Genomic DNA, 19,314 nt, shown 5'->3' on the forward strand with positions numbered 1-19,314 from the left:
CTCGGAGGACGTGCTGTGATCTTTTTTTTTTTTTAGAACAGGCGAAAATCAATGCGCGCGCGGATGTCATCCATAAAATTAAGACGGTGTGGCAAAAAAGTTAGCAGAACTCCAGCCAACCATTCGGAAGTAAGTCAGCAGTATTATTGGCGTGTTTAGGGGTCCAATTTGACTCAAGGTTCACTCAAATTCGTTACGAGTCATATAGAAAGAAAGACTTGACATAAATCTGGTCATACTGCTTCCGAACGTCAGCCAAACCTGGGAACAAATTCGGGGAAAGGGCGCGAATGTGTGACGGGGGCTTGACAATTTTGAAAGTCCACGGAACACAACGAGCCCCTGGTATTGCGCCATGCGAGAAGCACAGGAACTGCAGCGGTCGATGCGGTGTTGCCAACTTTTGCTTTGAGCGGCTTTTGTGCGTTCAAAAAAACTTTGACATATCACTCAATGGTCTTTCAGTGAGATTTCAACGATCTCCGAGGTTTTACAATCACGGTGATCTCAGTGATCTTACATTGATCTTCAAAGTCTTCCAGTAGTCTTATGATGACCTTGAGGACCAATGACATTTCGTAACTTATCGGTTGCCCAACGGTCCGCATCTTTGAGCGTAAAAAGTCAAGAAAACTATAGAAGCTGCCAAGAAACTCATTTTCGTTTCTTTTCTATTGTTCTCAGGCAGCATGGCGGGATCATCCCCGCCCAGGTTGGAGGCACTCGCCCTGTGCTTCCTCGTGTTCCTGTTACCGGGCGTCTCCGGATGTGGAGGCAACCTGACGGCTCCCTTCGGAGGTCCTGTCACGTCACCGAACTACCCCGGTAACTATGGCGACAACCAGGACTGCGAGTGGCTGATCACCGTCCCGGTAGGAAGCTTGATCCGTCTCACGTTTCACAGCTTCTACCTTGAGCAAGGTTATGACTTTCTGCGCATCTACGATGGAGCCAGTGCAAGTGTGGCGGTGTTACAGGAGTAAGGCCCTAAACTGTAATCTATTGATAAGAACTAGCTCATATCAATGCTGCAGCTAGCAATATGTGGGGTCGTGTGGCGTAGGGGCAGAGTGCTCAACTCGGAACCAAGAGGTCCCGGGTTCGAGTCCTGTCATGCCGCCGATCTTGTGCCCTTGGGAAAGGCACTTTACACGACTTTCCTCACTTAACTGACAGGTGAAAATGAGTATTGTCCTGTTCCGTATTTGTCCTGTATCTGCGTTGGTGACGGCATAAAATAAGCTGATGTAACTTGAGTGTGCCGTCACCATGTCTGGTCATGAAATGTTGGTATAAAAATGATCGATGATGACCAATCTATTGTGTATATGAATACATATCCCGAAACATCCTTATGAAAGCTTCGATTGTGTTGTGTGTTTTGAGATTGGCTCAATTGAGACAAAAATTGGCTCAATTACTATTTATTCTTGGATCTCCAGGTTAACGGGTCCGCAGTCAGTCAGCCCTATCGGCAGCACATCTAACGTGATGTTCCTGAGGTTTACATCTGACAACAGTGTAGAAAGACAGGGGTTCAATTTCTCCTACACAAGTCACAACACGTCTGGTAAGGAGTGTATTTCTTTTTGTGTTTTGTGGTCAGCATAAGTTAAGAAGGCTTTGGCAAGACAAAGGTCAAAGTCGTTTGTGTCCCCTGACGACGGTACTTTGTTCTTTCGGTTTTTGCATCTTTTGCCTTGGACATGCTAGGTTTTCAATTTTTACCTCTTTAAAACATGGGAGGTGTCGTTTGGGTCGCTATATTTGTTGTCAGCATAACTTAAGAGGGCCTGACTGGATTGTGTTAATAGTTGGTAATCGGGTAGGTTTTTTAGTGTTTGGGGGGGGGGGCAATGGTCGATATCAATTGTGGTGGCTGTTTTCGGTTCTGCAGCAGATTCGCAGTTTTTAAAACGTTTATGCTGGTCATGCAAGGGCTCGTTGTGTAGTGGCATATAGCTTTTTATGTCTTGAGAAGTTGTGGATGGTTGTGCATTAAATGGGCAGCAAAGATAGGGAGGCCAGTAGTCGGGTTCCCCGGTATCATTGTTGTGCGAGTGTATGAGACGATTGAAACAACCTGTGTTGGTAGAATAGAAGTCATTGCGAAACAAGTTTGACACAAGAATTTGTACTCATACAAATTTTCGACTGTAAAATTCAAGTCTTTGTGAAAGAATGAGCAATTCACCGCTTCCGTGACGTCACGCAGATAATACGTGACTCCGTGAGTAGTGGATTATAGGTTGCAGAAAGTCTGTGGTGCCCCCCGTCTCTGTTGAGGGATGGTTGTAATACCTGATGTAGATGGCCTCTTTAATCCCACGTCCAAAAAAGTCCGATTCTGTGTCCAAGATTCTAACTTTATCAAATGAGACTGAATGTCCAGACGATTCAATGTGTATATGTTGTGAGACTTCCGAAGTAGTCGAGCTAGTTCTAAGAACCTACTAGTAGCCTTGAAGGATCTTTCAGTCTTTCCAATATATGTTTCCTTACTGGGCCCTTGGAGTTCTGTCCTTGACACTGTATCTTATAATGGTACATGACCTCACATTTACTTTCTTTTAGTGTTTTGTCCTTGGGTATATTCCGGAGGGTTCTTGTTGGTCTAAAACAGGTCTTGATACCGTGCGTGGTAAGCATTTTTCTGAGCTGTGTTATTTGCGTAACGTCACGAAAGCCGTGGAATGCTTATTCCTTGAAAAATCATTGGAGTTGGGCGAGTCCAATTTCTTTTGTTGGAAATTGCAGTTCAAAATTGTTGAATAATGATGCAAATTAGTCAAAAGCTCCTGTTGTTTCAGACCAGGAGCTTAAGTGTTGTCTGTTCTTGGTGCTGGTAGCTCCTAGAAGTTCTACTCTAGTGCTTATTAATCTGCATTTCTCCTCTGGTCTTTAAGTCACTGACGAAAGGTAGTGGGTGCTACACTGCTACCTGAACCGTCTGACTAGTTCCAAAATCATATCTAGTTGTTTGCTAAGGAATAACTGATTTTAACGTATGTATGTATGTATGTATGTATGTATGTATGTATGTATGTATGTATGTATGTATGTAATTGATCACGATAAATCAAGAAGCTTTGCATGGATAGTCATGAACTTGGTAGCTAGGTACGTCTTGATGAGACCTCGAAAACCATTAGATTTTGGACCTTCTAGCGGCTTGTTATGGTGCTGCAGATTGTTATGGAACTTCCGATTTGTTATCTCGTGACCTGGACGTGCTAGGCCTAGGGTCATGCTAGCTACACAGTATTTCCCGTGGAGTTAAGGGTTTACGGGCCCGCGTCTAAGTCTATAGGCGACGCCATGATTGTACGCCGGGACTCATCACTATAGCATCACGCATATCATTTGCATGTTACTTGCAATCGTACTCGTATGACTGAAATTGAATTTTTGAAGTGCTATTAACATAATTTCCCTGCTGAATTATCACACAAACAAAAAAATAATGAATTCTTGAAATCGCAGAAAGAAAGAAAGAGCCACCTCATTTCAGTTAAACTTTCATTGTTTGTAATATATATGTAATATATATTTTTGCAGGTCAATGCTGGGACCCTGGTGTGCCCGCCAATGGCATCAGGGATAACAACATTAACTTTACATCAGGACAGACAGTCAGGTACACCTGTTTGGACGGGTATTGGCTGCTGTGGGGGACTGCCAATATAACTTGCCAGCCGAACGGGACTTGGAGTGGTGTTCCACCAACTTGTGGAGGTAATAAGTAAAGAATAAAAGTGTTGACTTCAGGGTTAGAACGTCCGGTTTACGGTATTATAAACGTATACCGGTTACTTTGATCGTCATGTTTAAACTGACGTTTTGATGACTTATCCGCGTTAAATCTCTACTACTCGCAGCCGTCACTTTTGCGGTAAAGTTCGTCCCGCTAGAATCTCAGTTCAACATTTTTACGTTTCTGTGGAAGTTAATCCAGCTAAACTGAAATATTACCGGAGAAAGTAGAGGATAATCTTCGAAAGAACAGAAGTTACTTGACGATTCACGTGCGACGATATCTAAGGCCAATGTCGACTTGCGATCGTGAAATTTCCGGAACAACCTCCAAACTTTCGCTAAATGTTTAACCACAAGAATGTATATAGCTACCTGTTATTTTCACGTCCCTATGCAGGTTTTGTACGAATGAAGTCAGTATATTACGTAATTTTCATGCGAGCGTAGCTAGCGACGTATAACGTACATATAGTAAACAATGGGTTCGGTCAAGAAATTCGGAAAACGAGCGGGGATTTGTGATTTCTAGACTTAAAATTAAACCCAAATGCTCACAACAACCTTATCTATTCGTTCACTTTTGTTGTGCGTCGGTACATACAGGGCATATGTCCGGCATGGTCCCACAAAGGCATTTTAAGTATATGCCCCAGGAATCGAAGTTGACGCTGCCTTACCATGATGATAAGGGGTCGAGTGTTCGTCAACTTTTAGATCCAGGCGTTGCTTACATGGTCTATAGTCCATGGGCCAGCTCCCCGACAATTTGTTACCAAACAGAGGGACAAAGGATGACAATGTTTTTTTAAAAAAGGTTGGGTCCTCTAGTTAATCATTATGCATGATAACCTTTGCAGCGTGGCAGCTTTGACCTTGTTATCTGACCTTGTTATCTGACCTTGACCTTGCTTTCCCAGTAAAATGTAGTGCATATCATACGTAAAATGTGAAGAAAATTTTTATCGGTGGAAAATTGTTCATTTTCAGGGCCTCAGAAATTCATATCATGTTTCCATGGTAACCGTTGCTAAGGAAAATACATCTCCCTAGCAACGAAGAGGATAATACTTTCATACGGTTTCATAAATGGCAATAGAGGGATACCTGTGGGGGAATGCTTGTTTCCTGACGATGTTGAGTGAAGTATCTGAGTGTAAATATGAGGGAAGCTCATTTTGTTTGCAATTTTTCGCATTATTTGGGTGTTTTTAGCTAAAAATGTAGATTTCTGACACCAGTGCCATGATAAATGAAGCACTTTTGCTGAAATTCGGTACAAACATGTAAGTTAACAACTGCAACGAATCACTGCCTAATAAATGCTGATGACTTCGTTTTTCTGAATAAATAAATGGTATTTTGTGTTTTTCTATCCAAAAATGCACATTTTGGTTCATATGATAATGTCTAAAGAAACAATGGTGAAATTTATTATGAGCACTTTTATACGGTTTCATAAATGGCAATAGAGGGATACCTGTGGGCAAAACGTTTAAAGATGGAGTGTCCGATTGAGTGTTGATATCTTGTTGGATTTTATTACGTCTTAAGCAACCGCAAACAACGTCTAAATGACGTAAAATGACATCATAGATAAGGGAAAATGGCGGGAAATATAGTAAGAAAGAAAAGCTTATGTTAACATTTACCCGATGCTGTAGTTTTGTAGTTAGGGTTTTAGGCCTTGCCTTGGTGAGGCTAGCAGGCGGGATCGTCTTTTCACGGCCTGACTTCATGTCTTTGCGGATAGACACTTAGAATCGGCCGCCTTGAGGAAAACTATATTATAAAGATAAAGGCTTCCTAAGTACGTGTAGTTGCTGTAGTTGAATTGAATTGAATGAATGAATGAATTGAATAAATGAACTTTATTGCTCGACAATTGTACATGGTACAATGTTTTGCAGTAATACAACAATACTACAAAACTAAACTATCTTATTACATTTCTTTCTACAAACTACTATCTATACAGTATATGAGTCACAATATGTTCATGAAATGATGATTTGGTCTCGCTTATGAATAAGGTGTACAGAAATTGACCTACGTAAGCAGATATGGTAGTAGGACATGACAATAATTCATAGAATGTATCGTACTGTGTACTAGATTGGGTGAACTTTGTCTTAGTGGTAATAGTCTGTAACAATGAATCTCTTTCTTTTCTATAGGTGGGACAGGTCATAACAAAGTGAAATTCATCTTCAATATTCTCATTACATGTGGGACACAGTCTCTGAGCAGGCTAGCGGGCGGGACCGTCTCTTTTCACGGCCTGAGTTAACTGTTGTGCCGACAGGCACCTAGAGTCCTAACTACACGTAGTTGCTGTAGTTGGCGAGGTTAGCGGGTGGGGCCGTCTTTTTTCACGGTTTGACCGCTTTCCTGTCGATAGGCACTTAGAGTCAACAGTCTTGAGGAAAGGTAATATTATAGGAAAGGCTTTCATACTACGCGTAGTCGCTGTAGTTGTGTAGTTGGCGTATCACGCCTTGAGTTGGCAAGGCTAGCTGGTGATATCATCTTTTTTTACGGTCTGAGATTGCTTCTGTGCCAATAGGCACCTAGAGTCCACCGTCTTAAGGAATTGTATATCATATAAAAATGCTTTCTAACTACGTTTGTGAAGTTGGAGTATTGGGTCTTGCCTTGGCGAGGCTAGAGGGTGGGACCGTCTCTTTTCAGAGCCTGAGTTCACTTCTGTGCCAAAAGACACGTAGAGTCCACCGCCTTGAGGAAACCTTATGGTCTCCTGGTTCAAACCTAGTGGTCTTATGGCTGTCATCTTAAGTTAAAGAGGCGAACCTTGAGACTTGAAAATTTATTCAGATCGACATTAACCAGTCACAAAATGTACCTGCTTCCCAGAATGTGATACATGCATATGGATACAACGCGTTAGTTGATTTTGAGTCATAATTTACAATCTTTAGCTCGTCACGCACTGCTATATGAACTTGTCCGACCGACATCCATATTACTAGTATAACGTCTGAAACAATTGTATTCCTGTAGCAAACTTTTGGCAATGTTATGTCCTTGGTTTTAGTAACTTACACAACGCCGCGGCAGCTGGTCTGGTGGTTATGATTTGCTCACTGAAAGCTGGCTTCCCCATGTTTATTACTTGTACCATGTTGTTTTTCTACCTCCATGCATGTACCACTTGAAGTGGAACAACACGCCCTTTTACACAACCATATTGACTCCACATAATCGGTCACGTGATCACATATATAGGGCGTATTCTATCTCTCTCTCTCTCTCCCTCCCCACACATCTTTGATATGACCACACCCCTTCGGGGGCCGACTGGATGTTGGACGGCCGGCAACCGTAAAGCGATTTAATCAGACATAATGTCCTCGGTTGGAAAATCAATTGATCTGGTCAGACTACTCTCCAAGCAGAGGTTTGGGGTTAAAGTAATTTGGCGTGTTTTTAAACTTTCTTTGTCGGGGTTTCTTTTTTGCCCCGGGATTTTTTTGTGGAGGGGAGGGGGGATTCAGTGCAAACTAGAAACCCCGATAAAAAAGTTGAAAACACACCAAAAAAAAACCCCAAACATCTACTTGGAGACTATAGTCAGACTGCTCCCGAACACCAGCCGACTAAACAACATGCCCCAATCACGCGGGATTGTGACATGTTGGATTAATAGCCGGTAGATAACACAAGTTAGCGTATGACCGACTACATTGAACCCGGAAGACGCCTGTTCAATACTGTATATGTATACCTTTAGCCAGGAGGGAACGGCAAGGTCGTCGTTTTCTAAATGTGTGCTTGCACAGACATTCAGCGACGCAGGCCCGTAAATAGACACTGCCCTGTCAACGGACTTTGGTGGTAGACTCTATCGGCACATAAGCGAGGTCCGACCGTAGAAAAAGCAATCCCACCCGCTAGCCGCTCCGAAGCAAGACGAAATATGACAACTACAGCAACTACGGGTAGTTAGAGAGAGTGCCTTTCTTGTAAATATCGTTTATCAAGGCGGTGGACCCCTGAAAAGAGACGGTCCGACCCGCTAGCGTCTGCAAGTCGAGGCGAAATACGACAACTACAGCAACTACCAGTAGTTAGGAAGCTTTTGTTGTAAAATACCTGTCCTCAAGGCTGTGTATTCAAAGTGCCTGTCGGTACAGAAGCGAAATCAGACCGTGAAAAACGATGGTCCGACCCGCTGGCCTCACCACGGTAAGGCGATATACGTTAATTACACAACTACATCAACTACTGGTAGTTAGAGAGCATTTCATATAAATACCTTTTTTCAAGGCGATGGACTTTAAGTGCCCATCGGCACGGAAGCGAAGTCCGACCGTGGAAAGAAATGGTACCACCCGTAGCCTCGCCAAGGCAAGGCGTAATACGCTTACTATACAACTACTACTCTCCAAGCAGAGGTTTGGGTTTGGGGTTATTTTTGGCATGTTTTTAGGCTTTTTTATCTGGGTTTCTCTTTGTGAACCCTAAGTGTGCAAAAGAGAAACCCCGATAAAAAAAGCCTAACAACACACTAAAATAACCCCAAATCCAAGCCTCTGCTTGGAGAGTACACAACTACAACAGCTACGCGTAGTTAGAAAGCCTTTTACATAAAGTACACACCCTCAAGGCAGTTGACTCTAAGTGCCTATCGGTACAAAAGCAAAGTCAAACGGTCTAAAAAGACGCCTACGGTCCCACCCGCTAGCCTCGCGTATAATGCCTACCACAAAACTACAGTAGGCATTGACCTGCCCGCCGGTGCCCGTCGGGGATGTAGCCCCGGCCGGTCCCTGTCGGGCTCAGGAGTCGGTTGGGCATGGGCTGTCGTTGTCATAATTAAAAGTTTCCTTCAGTAGCATTTTGTTTAATTTTGTCACCCTTTTTGGTCTGTTTCCGGCAGGCAACCGGCAGGTACCCGGCAGATTCTCTAATGATGTCTGACCTTGAACTGACCAGTAGTGCAGAATTCACGCTTTTGTTGTGATCATTTGATCTGTGACGTCACACATTTTACCCGGGTTTACGAAGTACACACCTTTATTCTGTTCATCTGGCCTGTGACGTAACAAATGTGTCTCGGTGGACTGCCGGCAACCGGAGGGGTACCTCTCGGTGTTTTCACGGTGAGGTCACGGCGTCTTTTTGTCAGCAGGGTAACAGCACACTGTCGGAGTAGGCACACTTGTACTGAACAGGTTTGTTGCTCACGATCGGGTTGTGAGCTCGCAGGGTCTCCAGACTTTGGTTACGTGTCCTGTCGATTTCGTGATTTGGGTGAAGGATGCTTGTCTGAGAAATTACTTTTTTTTGCTGTAGTTGAAATCACATTTGACGCCGAAGTGGGCGCACTGGTACCGGAGAGGCATGGCGCATACAATCGGGAATGCGCGCCCCGTATTACATGGTGGAACATGTGCCAGCTCTTCGACTTGTTAAAGAAAACAAAGACTTCCGAGACATGTTCAAACTCCTAGGGACAGAATGGGAGCTGTCAGGTGACCTTTTCACTTGTCATATGTACTCTTCCCGGCCGGGAACAAGTGACATCAATCCTTGCTGCATATAGGCGGCATGAAAGATTATTCGAGTGTCAGCTTCTTCCTGAGTTGAACTCAGGGACGATGTCAATATTCTCTGATGTAATCTTGTGACACTCTTCCTCACATGCAACGAAAAGCACCTTGCTGTGTAGTTTTCTTTTGTTCTTGTACTTGCCTTTCTTCCATTCCTCAGCGATGAACCTTACAAGTGATTCACTTGGAATAAGAAATAACTAATAGGTCCTACAAGTATTCATTTATTGTTTACCATTAACCTTTGCCAGGTTTTGATGATGATTTAAACTGATTAGCGTCAAAGTATGGTTTGTTTTGTGGCTAAGTCTTAAAGTAAGTTACATTTGCAACGTTTCTTTATATTGTTGTATATAATAGTGTGGCTTACTTTGTGAAATGCTTCACCATTGTTTCTGTAGACATTATCATATGAACCAAAATGTGCATTTTTGGATAGAAAAAACACAAAATACCATTCATTTATTCAGAAAAACGAAGTCATCAGCATTTAATAGGCAGAGATTCGTGGCAGTTGATAACTTACATGTTTGTACCGAATTTCAGAAAAAGTGCTTCATTTTATCATGGCACAGGTGTCAGAAATCTACATTTTTAGCTAAAAACACCCAAATAATGCGAAAAATTGCAAACAAAATGAGCTTCCCTCATATCTACACTCAGATACTTCACTCAACATCGTCAGGAAACAGACATTCCCCCACAGGTATCCCTCTATTGCCATTTATGAAACCGTATGAAAGTATTATCCTCTTCGTTGCTAGGGAGATGTATTTTCCTTAGCAACGGTTACCATGGAAACATGATATGAATTTCTGAGGCCCTGAAAATGAACAATTTTCCACCGATAAAAATTTTCTTCACATTTTACTTATGATATGCACTACATTTTACTGGGAAAGCAGCCCAGTGCCTCCTTAGCAACGGCCCTAGCAACGGTTTCCCCACAGAAGGCCTGGATTTTTACGTATACGATTTAAAGCTTAAAATGTAGGGAAAAGTGTAACAAATCAGATGAATTCATGAACCAGCAATCTGTATATTTGACAGGTTTTGAAAAGTAAACATTCCATTTTTTTACCAATTTTTACCGAAAAATCGAATTTCAAAAGCTCATAACTTCTCTTAGAAATGACACATCGGAACAAAATTGACATTTTTGTAATTCTTTGTTCCAGTTTTATCTGGCCACCAAGTAACGTTGGAAAATATCGATATTTGATTATTTGACACTCCCCTTTGCATTATAAGTAGGAAAGGAAATGGTCCCCATAGGGTCAAAGTTCAAGGTCAGATAACAAGGTCAAAGCTGGGCACTCAACATGGTTATCATACATTTTCAAAAAGCTTGTGGGGAGGACTATCGCATGAAGGCATTCGCGTTTTGTCCCTTGATTTGGTAACAAAATCTTGTCTGGCCCATGGACTACTAGGCGTTTGATGTTAAGCACGACCCTATAGCATGGTGTGGTGAACGCGTTTAGCTTATTTTCCATGACACAGGATTTACAGCCATATAACAGTATTGTCACGCAGGTGGTGTTGAAAAGCTTGAGTTTAGTGTGGAGATTGGTGGACTTCTCCAGATCATCTCCAGCTGCATGGAAAGCTTCCAAAAAGCTGTCCATGCAAGTGATTTCCTCTTGGCCATGTCATGACTGCTAGAGGCCATCATGGACCCCAGATATTTGAAGTTGGCAACATATCTTATTGGCTGCTTACAAACACACACACACACACACACACACACACACACACACACACACACACACACACACACACACACAATTGCACAATTACACACACACGAACGCCATTAAAAACATATCATTCATAGCGAAGGTAATTAGACAAGACAATAGGAGAGGACGTGCATCTTTAGAGGCATACTGGCCAGTGGCCGCTATGCACAGTTGCGTACTATTTTGTCAGTGAGCTTGCAATGCCAACAATAAGAGGCACAGTGTAACAGAGAATAAACGCTCTGATGCCACTGTAAATGTACTATCATGCTTAATTTCAAGAGCGAACTTAAAACACTGCAAAAATGTCTTTACAAATACTAACGCGTCCGAACAAAACTGAATTTGCAGTATTTCATCCTTCTCTCCTCTACTGCTTTTCAAACAAGACAGTGCGGTGCTTTTGCATTTGTAACATATTCGTTTCTGTGTTGTGCAGTATGAGCTAAAATTTGTCATGAAGGTAGAATAACCCCAGACAATTTTTTTTTCATTTTATAGAAACAGGCCTTTGAAAGCATTGTTTTATTTGGGTTTTCTGACCATTTTCAGGAAAAAAATTGGGATCTGGAGCCCTGTAGTTAGTATTAAATCCGAATGAGCTGAAATTCGGTATGGGGATACCTTGGATACATGTCCAAAAATGTATACGTAATGCAGATCAGGCCAATTTTATGGTAACTCATTAACCTGTCACTTCACTTATTTTGCTACTATCTGTCTGTGTCAGGATGCCCCACGGTTGTCCTGTATAGCGGCTCCAACACTCTGAAGGACGACAAGATGGCGTCCTACACCATGACGGGAGACACCCGCGGTGACCGGCCCGTGTACTACAGCAGCGCCACCTGCACCGACCTGTATTACAACAAGCCTACCATGGAGTGGCACGTCGGACAGCAGTTCGAACTCAGCAGGGCCTTGCAAGTCAAGGACTCCGCCCTCTACGCTGACCAGATCAACGGGACGTTCCTTGTGTTGACCGGCCAGGAGTGGATAGAGAACCCGGATGTGAAGATCGCCTGCTCTGGTTCGTAAAACCTACCGTATTTGATGACCACATGCAAATGGAAACCGACAACGCCTGATTTAGGGTTAATGACCCGCCCCGATGTGAATATGGTGTATTCGCTGTCGCTCACTCGATGGCTTTATTCGGTGGTTATAGCAAATGCCAAGGCTTTATCACACCATATTCACCGAGAAAGGGCGGGCCATTAATGCTATTATCATATAACCTATCAAAACTTAAACAGTAGAGAGTAACACATTCCTGTATAACACATATATCTAAATTATATAACAAACCATTACAGTCACTCCTCTATCCTCCCGTCCGCTAGCCACTGTTCCTGTGCATCTTTCTCGATTCCAGGGACCCACATATTGAGTCTAAATTGGCCTCAATCAGTTCTTCTATGACAAATTCTGACACACCCTTGTCTAAAATTGTATTCCCTTTAGTGTGATTTTACTTGTTCTATCAGAGTTCATTTGAGTTCACCGGAACTTCGGAACAGAATCGTTATGGCCAAAAGAATAGAACAAGCTTCCGTTTGAAGTCATCTGAGGTCATTTGGATGTTTCAATACAGAAATGTACTTACTAGGGGGTGGCGCAAAATATGTTTTCTTTTCTTTCGCTCAAAATTCACATGTATTGACATGGTCTTTATTTTGTTATGTATTGCTAAATAAATTGGGTGATGACAAGACGGTAAACATTTCTATTCAACAAGGAAACGTGCTAAAAATGTCAGCAAAAAGAGTTAACTCCCCTGCAAATGGTTTGCTCCGGGCCGTGCTTTATTGTGCAACAAAGCACACTTGTGAGAATAAAACACACCTGGCAATACTTATATCATGCTAACTGTGACATTATGGCGTCATAATCAATATGGAATAGGGGCTTCTGATTGGTCAACGCAACCTGGCTATATGATAATATGTAAAATTTAGCTTGTTTTCATAACATAGAGAAACATGAAACGACGAAATGGTAAGGTTGTTCCAAAACTAACTTTTACGATAAACCCGTAAGATATCAATTTCTTTTCATTTTAAATCCTGGTTGAATATATGAATATATGATATGCTATATATTCTTAATCTAAAAGAACATATGTTATACGTTTTATCTTTTCTGTATGTCTATGTAACATTATACTATTATTGTTAAGTTACATCAATGTAATTGTTGTAAATTTTAACATAAAATCTGTATTAGTTTAGTGCATGAGCGATGTTATGCATATGCTGAGCAATACATATTTATTTGTGTGTACACTAGTAATTGTAAAAGCTGCTTAATTCAGCCTCTAGACTGCAAAAAAGCTTTCAATTTGCTGTATAATATATGTCTTTGCAAGAATACACCAGTCACATATAGAAATTTACAACATTACGTTTAAGCTTAGATAAAGTGATAAAGTCTGCATTTTTATTCTTGTTCGTTCCAGATGACGTCCCAGCTGACGTGGTAGTTGCACAATCGGCAGGGGGCGCTACAAACTGTGCGAGGGTCCGTCTTCACGGCCACTACTTACCCTCCGCCATGACGACCTACACCAGAACAGACCAGACCAGTGGTGGCAGACCTGTCTACGTTAGTGACACAAACAGCCAAGATTTTCTTCACTTTGTCGAAGACTTCAAGCAATGGTGGGTGGGCCCCACGATCGGAGAACGCAGCGGCTTCGCTTATGTCCCGAACTGCGCCGTGACACCTGATCTGATCAGGTCACCGTGGTTACTGTGGGACGGGAATCGGTGGCAAGTCGTCTGGTCGGTTACTGCCAGCTGTGTTGGTAAGTATCATGTATCATACATTCGCCATTAAGATGATCTTTTCGGTAGCGATTGTGTGTGTGTGTGTGTGTGTGTGCGTGTGTGTGTGTGTGTGTGTGTGCGTGTGTGTGTGTGTGTGTGCGCGCGCGCGCGCGTGTGTGTGTGTGTGTGTGTGTGTGTGTGTTCGTCCGCCTGTGTCACCAATAACTCCAAAAGGTATACATGGATTGTCTTGATATTTGGTAGGTTGGTTATGAGTACATGGCTTTTCGGTTCTGATATCTCTTGATCTGGACATGCTAGGGTCACGAATTTCTTTGTCTTCTGGAAAAATGTCGTTCAAGCTTGGTCCCCTTAGCAGCCTTTTCTAGAACTGCAAGGAAGAACCGGTTTTCTCTCATTGTGATTGTACCATTTCCTACCTAGAGGTACTATATATCTTGTGTTATCTTTACAATTAGCCTGCCCAGAGTTACCTGTTCCAACCAACGGCAACATGACAGGAGGTCATCTTTATGGAGACACAGTCACCTTTTCCTGTAATGAAGGCTACGAACTGGTCGGCTCTGAGAACAGAACTTGCCATACCAACCAGAGCTGGTCCGGTGCACAGCCTATTTGCTCCAGTAGGTGGCAGCTTTTAACATTATGATTTATAATTGTGTATTGGAATTGATAATCAAAAAGCAGTTACTCAAGCAAATGGATATGATTTTGGAAACGGTCAGACGTCCAGACAAGGATGATGTCTTGAAAAGGAAACAAAATTTCCCTCTGGTCTCTTAGAGTCACTGAAGAAGGGTATACCTGAAACGTCTGACCGTTTCCAAAATCATATCCAGTTGCTTGATTAACTGCTTTTTGGCGTATCTTATTACCTGGATGTCTAACCTTCACCGACAAATTGATAATCAGTTTGCAATATACAGTACAATACGTTGTAACTATGTCCTGCTCCTGATTTGTAATGATGCAATGATGGTGACAAAAATATCTAGATCTGCAAGTACCCTGTCATGAAAATCAATTTACATATTCTAGTAGAAATTTGTTGCTATCATCATTGTACAATAAAATATGTTCATTGCCCTGACGCCTGTGTTACAGGAAAACTCTGCCAACAACTGATGGCACCTTCTAACGGCAACATCAGCGGCGGTAGTTCTTATGGGAACGTCGTTACGTATTACTGTGACGCTGGATACGAGATCAGCGGCGATAAAGAACGAACTTGCCAGTCGGACCAGACCTGGAGCGGCACTCAGCCTACATGCGCCCGTGGGTTGTTTCTTTTATTTCACATGATTATGTTTCGTTGAGTTTTCTTTTTTTCCCAATTAAAGTAGTTCAGTCATTTCTGTTTGGTTTGGTGTGCTTAGTTGATGTCTTTGTGCCCTCTGCAGCACAGTGACTGCAAGTAGCCTTTTCTAACTAAAACTACCTAGCATCCTACGCCCTCTATTAGGAAAACCCTGCCCAGAGCTACCGCATCCAACCAACGGCAACAGGACAGAAGGTCATCTTTACGGAGACACAGTCACATTTTCCTGCAACGAAGGCCACGAACTGATCGGTTATGAAAACAGAACTTGCCAGACCAACCAGAGCTGGTCCGGCGTGCAGCCCATTTGCTCCAGTAGGTGGCAGCTTTTAATATCGTGATATTGTAACGGGATTGATAATTAGTTTGGAATATACAGTACGATACGTTTCAACTATGTCTTGCTCCTTTAGATATTGCAATGTTGGCTACAAACATATATACAGTCTACTTGCTATCATCATTGTACAATAAAAAAAGTTAATGGCCCTTACGCCGTTTTAACTGTGTTACAGTAAAACTCTGCCAACAACTGATGGCACCTTCTAATGGCAACATCTACGGCGGTAGTTCTTATGGGGACGTCGTTACGTATTACTGTGACGCTGGATACGAGATCAGCGGCGATGAAGAACGAACTTGCCAGTCGGACCAGACCTGGAGCGGCACTCATCCTACATGCGCCCGTGGGTTGTTTCTTTTGTTTCACATGATTATGTTTCGTTAAGTTTTCAGATTTTTCCAAAGTGAAGTATAGTTCTAATATTTATGACAGACTGTTACATACAACGTATTTAAATGGTGTCTCTGAGTTTCCCTAATATAGAAATAATGCGTACCTTTTCCTAATTACTACTAGTTTCATGTTTAAAGTCAAACATATAATTCAACACAAAGAAATCCTAGAGCTTTTTACCCTTCACCCTGGTCTTCTTCAATAGACTAACCAAGTGAGACTTTGGCACGTGGTTTTTCTGAGGTGTGACTTGTTTATAGGATTCCTTTGACCCAGTGTTGACGTCACAATTAAGAGAAGCCACGTGGCAAATCTCACTGGGTCATTTTACTGAGGAAGACCTAAGTGACTCGTCTAAAGTTCTAGGTGAGAACATTTCTTTGTGTTGGAACAAAATGTTTTAACTTTATGTAATCCCAGTATCTTATTCATCTGAAACAGCGGGACTGTCCACTGTGCACGTGGTGATGATTGCCGTGGTGCCATCTGTGGTACTACTGGGAGTAGTAGCGGGGATTCTGGGATACCGGCGCGGCAGAAAGCGACAAAGTGACGACAATGAATTAAACCAGTTTGACTTTCATCCAGATATTCTAGGTATATGATATCATGACATACTTGCAGTTTTTCCATTCTGTTATTCGGTACCAATGCGCAAAAACTATTGTGTAAATAGTCATGCTACATGTATGTATTACAAACAGGAAGCACGTATAAATCAATTAATTAGAAGTTGTGTTGCTAAAAGCTTAACTTACTTCACTTATTCTTTATTTTATTGATACAAATGCATATGTTTTGTATTGTATTCAATAAGACAGAAAAGTGGGTATATTGATGATGAATACTGTTGTATTACACCGTGAGGCCTATTGAAGACACTGATGATGTTGTTTCACTGCTTTTAATCCCAGATGCAAAATTAACAAATTTGTACGAACCACCACCTTCACTTCCCCCGCCTGTGCCGGCTCGGCCACAGTTCCTAGAGTACGAGGTAAACCCGGATGATCTGCTACTGAATGAACAGATCGGCAGAGGGGCCTTCGGCATCGCCTTCCTTGCGACTTTAAAGAGAGCTGTTGATGGTCTTCTCACGGAACAAACAGTGGTGGCCAAAACTGTCCGTGGTAAGTCAACGTCAGCTGGTTATTAAGCTAATACCATATCTTCACTAACGCTAGGAGCTTCGTTGATTTATTTTGCCACACGTCTTCAAGTCAAGGCGCGAGGATGCTGCCGTCAAACTCTTCACACAGATGCTACGAGAAGACCACCCCCTACATGACCTTGTCCCTCTCTCCAGATCTACAGCTACCGGTCGTTCACTCAGGAACAAAAACACTATCTCTATCCCCCCGCCAGAACAAAACGACTACAGAACTATTTCCTTCGCCAGTCAATTAGACTCTATAACCGGACTGTACAGATAGTGCCTGGCACAAGATAATGGACCTTGTAAATATCTGGGTTGTACACCTACTGTACTGTTTTTATAGTTGTTGTAAATATATAATTTTTTGACATTTTATCTTGTAAATATCGACGCCATTCAGGCAACATTGTATGTCATGTTTGTCTGTTATGTTTGATATCTTAATAAAGAATTGAATTGAATTGAATAATGGCTGAAAGCATGGCACACAGCACTTAAGCAGAGAAAGTTAGCCTTTGGTATGATCTGGCCCAAATGCAAAACAAGCACTCTACTCCCTGAGCAATTACACCGGTGAAGCTTCAACAATGAAAGGTTTTTGTTAAATTTGCAGAGAACGCGAGAGAAGAGGAGATACAGAATTTTATACAAGAGGTCGACACCACCATCACCCTGAGGGGCCACATCAACCTGCTCGGTCTTGTGGGCTGTTGCACACTGTCCCACCCTCCCTACCTGGTGACGGAGTACATGCCGTATGGAGACCTCAAGAACTTCTTACTCAAGTGCAGGAAGGTAAATGTATATACCCTCCGTTTATAGCCATGTAACTTTAACCCTCAACAGTACACCTTCCCGGACTGATTAATCTGTACACCTGGGGTCCGCGCGGACCCCAGAACAGTTTTTTGCTAATTTTTAGAAATTATCAACATGCTACCAGCTCAATTGTTTTGCAAACTGATGTGTGAACCTCTGTGTCCACATTACATACAAAAACCATACATTTTGAACTTTTTCTATTTTTTGGTGAAGAAAAGAAGACAAGAAGAAATACCCGATTTTTAAACCCATTTCAGACTGAACACGCCTGTTTCGAGTGGAACATTTAGTTCGAACGCGCCGCTCCGCGCCTAACCTCATTTGCATATATGGGAAAATTAACCTGCTCATTTGCATATATGGGAAAATACCGTGCTCCCGCTAGCGCACTGTGACTTTTGGCCTTTGACACCACAAATCATGACGTATAGTCACATGCAACCATTTGCAATGGGAACAACGTTGCTACAGGGTAGCGAACAGAGTCTTGCGAGAATTGGTTGAGTCTTTAGCACCTCTAAGCCGCGAGAATGCAGAAATTACGAAGAAAACTGGCTGGTCTCTCTTCGGATGTGTATTAAAGAGCCAACGTAAGTAACGTTTACTTCTTGATATTTCAGTATGACTACAAGTTTTCAGGAGCAAACTCTGGTGGTTTTCAAACCACAAATTATGTGTCTCTTAGAGCTGGAAAACTGGCGTTAGCCTGACACTTTCTTATTAGCAATATGGGGCGTCAAATGTTTAGATGCATGTTACACCATATTTACACGTTCGACTCATTAGCATCGGCAGTGTGTTCACACGTGTTACATAACTGTTGTTTGGGTTGCATGTATTTCCATACCTGTTCAAAAACTCCACTGCACTTGTTTCCTCAATTTTCCTCGTTTTGGGCCGACATAAGCATGGGACAGATCGGTTGGTGCATATAAAAGAAAAATAGCCCCCCTCCCCAAGTAGTATCACTCATGTACTAGTATATAATTTTGTGAATGTTTTCTTAACTTAGACTAGTTAAAGGGAACCCTGTACTGCTGTTGCCAATATTAACGAGGGAGACTTCAGTTTGCAAAACGTGAGTAAATGCCAATTTTACACATGTAACGTTAAAATTATAATATATATAGTTCTTTACAGTGTGCATCATACAGCAATAGTCAGTACAGTTGAGCAAAACAATTGTCCACGCTTTGTTTTGGTACTGCTGCATGAAAAGATCTAACTATAAATTCTACCTGTCAACTGTTTACATTTGTAACCATACAGTGCTATTGTGTTCACAGAAATGCCACAAGTACATGTATATAATACTTAGTAATGCTAAACATTGTTTCTACTCCGTAATTTGTTAACATCATTTCTAGATAACTACATTTGTACATTTCTCCTTCTTTTCTTTGGTGCAGGCACACCATCCTGTCT

General features: G+C 42.1%; 2 protein-coding genes and 1 long non-coding RNA gene across 3 annotated transcripts in view; all 3 read left to right on the forward strand.

The window, feature by feature from the left end:
• The first annotated feature begins 689 nt into the window (after nucleotides 1–689).
• On the forward strand, nucleotides 690–15,265 carry LOC109465070 (CUB and sushi domain-containing protein 3-like). Its single transcript, XM_019762210.1, has 6 exons — nucleotides 690–979; nucleotides 1,443–1,570; nucleotides 11,799–12,098; nucleotides 13,527–13,874; nucleotides 14,962–15,132; nucleotides 15,258–15,265. The coding sequence occupies exons 1-6, from the start codon at nucleotides 690–692 to the stop codon at nucleotides 15,263–15,265; spliced, it is 1,245 nt and encodes a 414-aa protein (XP_019617769.1).
• Nucleotides 15,266–15,710: 445 nt separating this feature from the next.
• Nucleotides 15,711–19,314, forward strand: part of LOC109465071 (putative insulin-like peptide receptor) — a 32,715-nt gene continuing 29,111 nt past the window's right edge. Inside the window, exons 1-3 of the mRNA XM_019762211.1 lie at nucleotides 15,711–15,861; nucleotides 16,826–17,041; nucleotides 17,681–17,862. Of these exons, the coding sequence (XP_019617770.1) occupies nucleotides 15,711–15,861; nucleotides 16,826–17,041; nucleotides 17,681–17,862 (549 nt within the window). The remainder of the gene's footprint in view (nucleotides 15,862–16,825; nucleotides 17,042–17,680; nucleotides 17,863–19,314) is intronic.
• Nucleotides 18,155–19,314, forward strand: LOC109465089. Its single transcript, XR_002139934.1, has 3 exons — nucleotides 18,155–18,479; nucleotides 18,902–18,967; nucleotides 19,299–19,314. It is a non-coding gene; the product is annotated as an uncharacterized LOC109465089 (long non-coding RNA).

The sequence above is a fragment of the Branchiostoma belcheri genome, unplaced genomic scaffold (genome assembly GCF_001625305.1).
Source record: "Branchiostoma belcheri isolate BF01 breed outbred unplaced genomic scaffold, Haploidv18h27 scaffold147, whole genome shotgun sequence".
In the NCBI taxonomy this organism is placed as follows: Eukaryota; Metazoa; Chordata; class Leptocardii; order Amphioxiformes; family Branchiostomatidae; genus Branchiostoma; species Branchiostoma belcheri.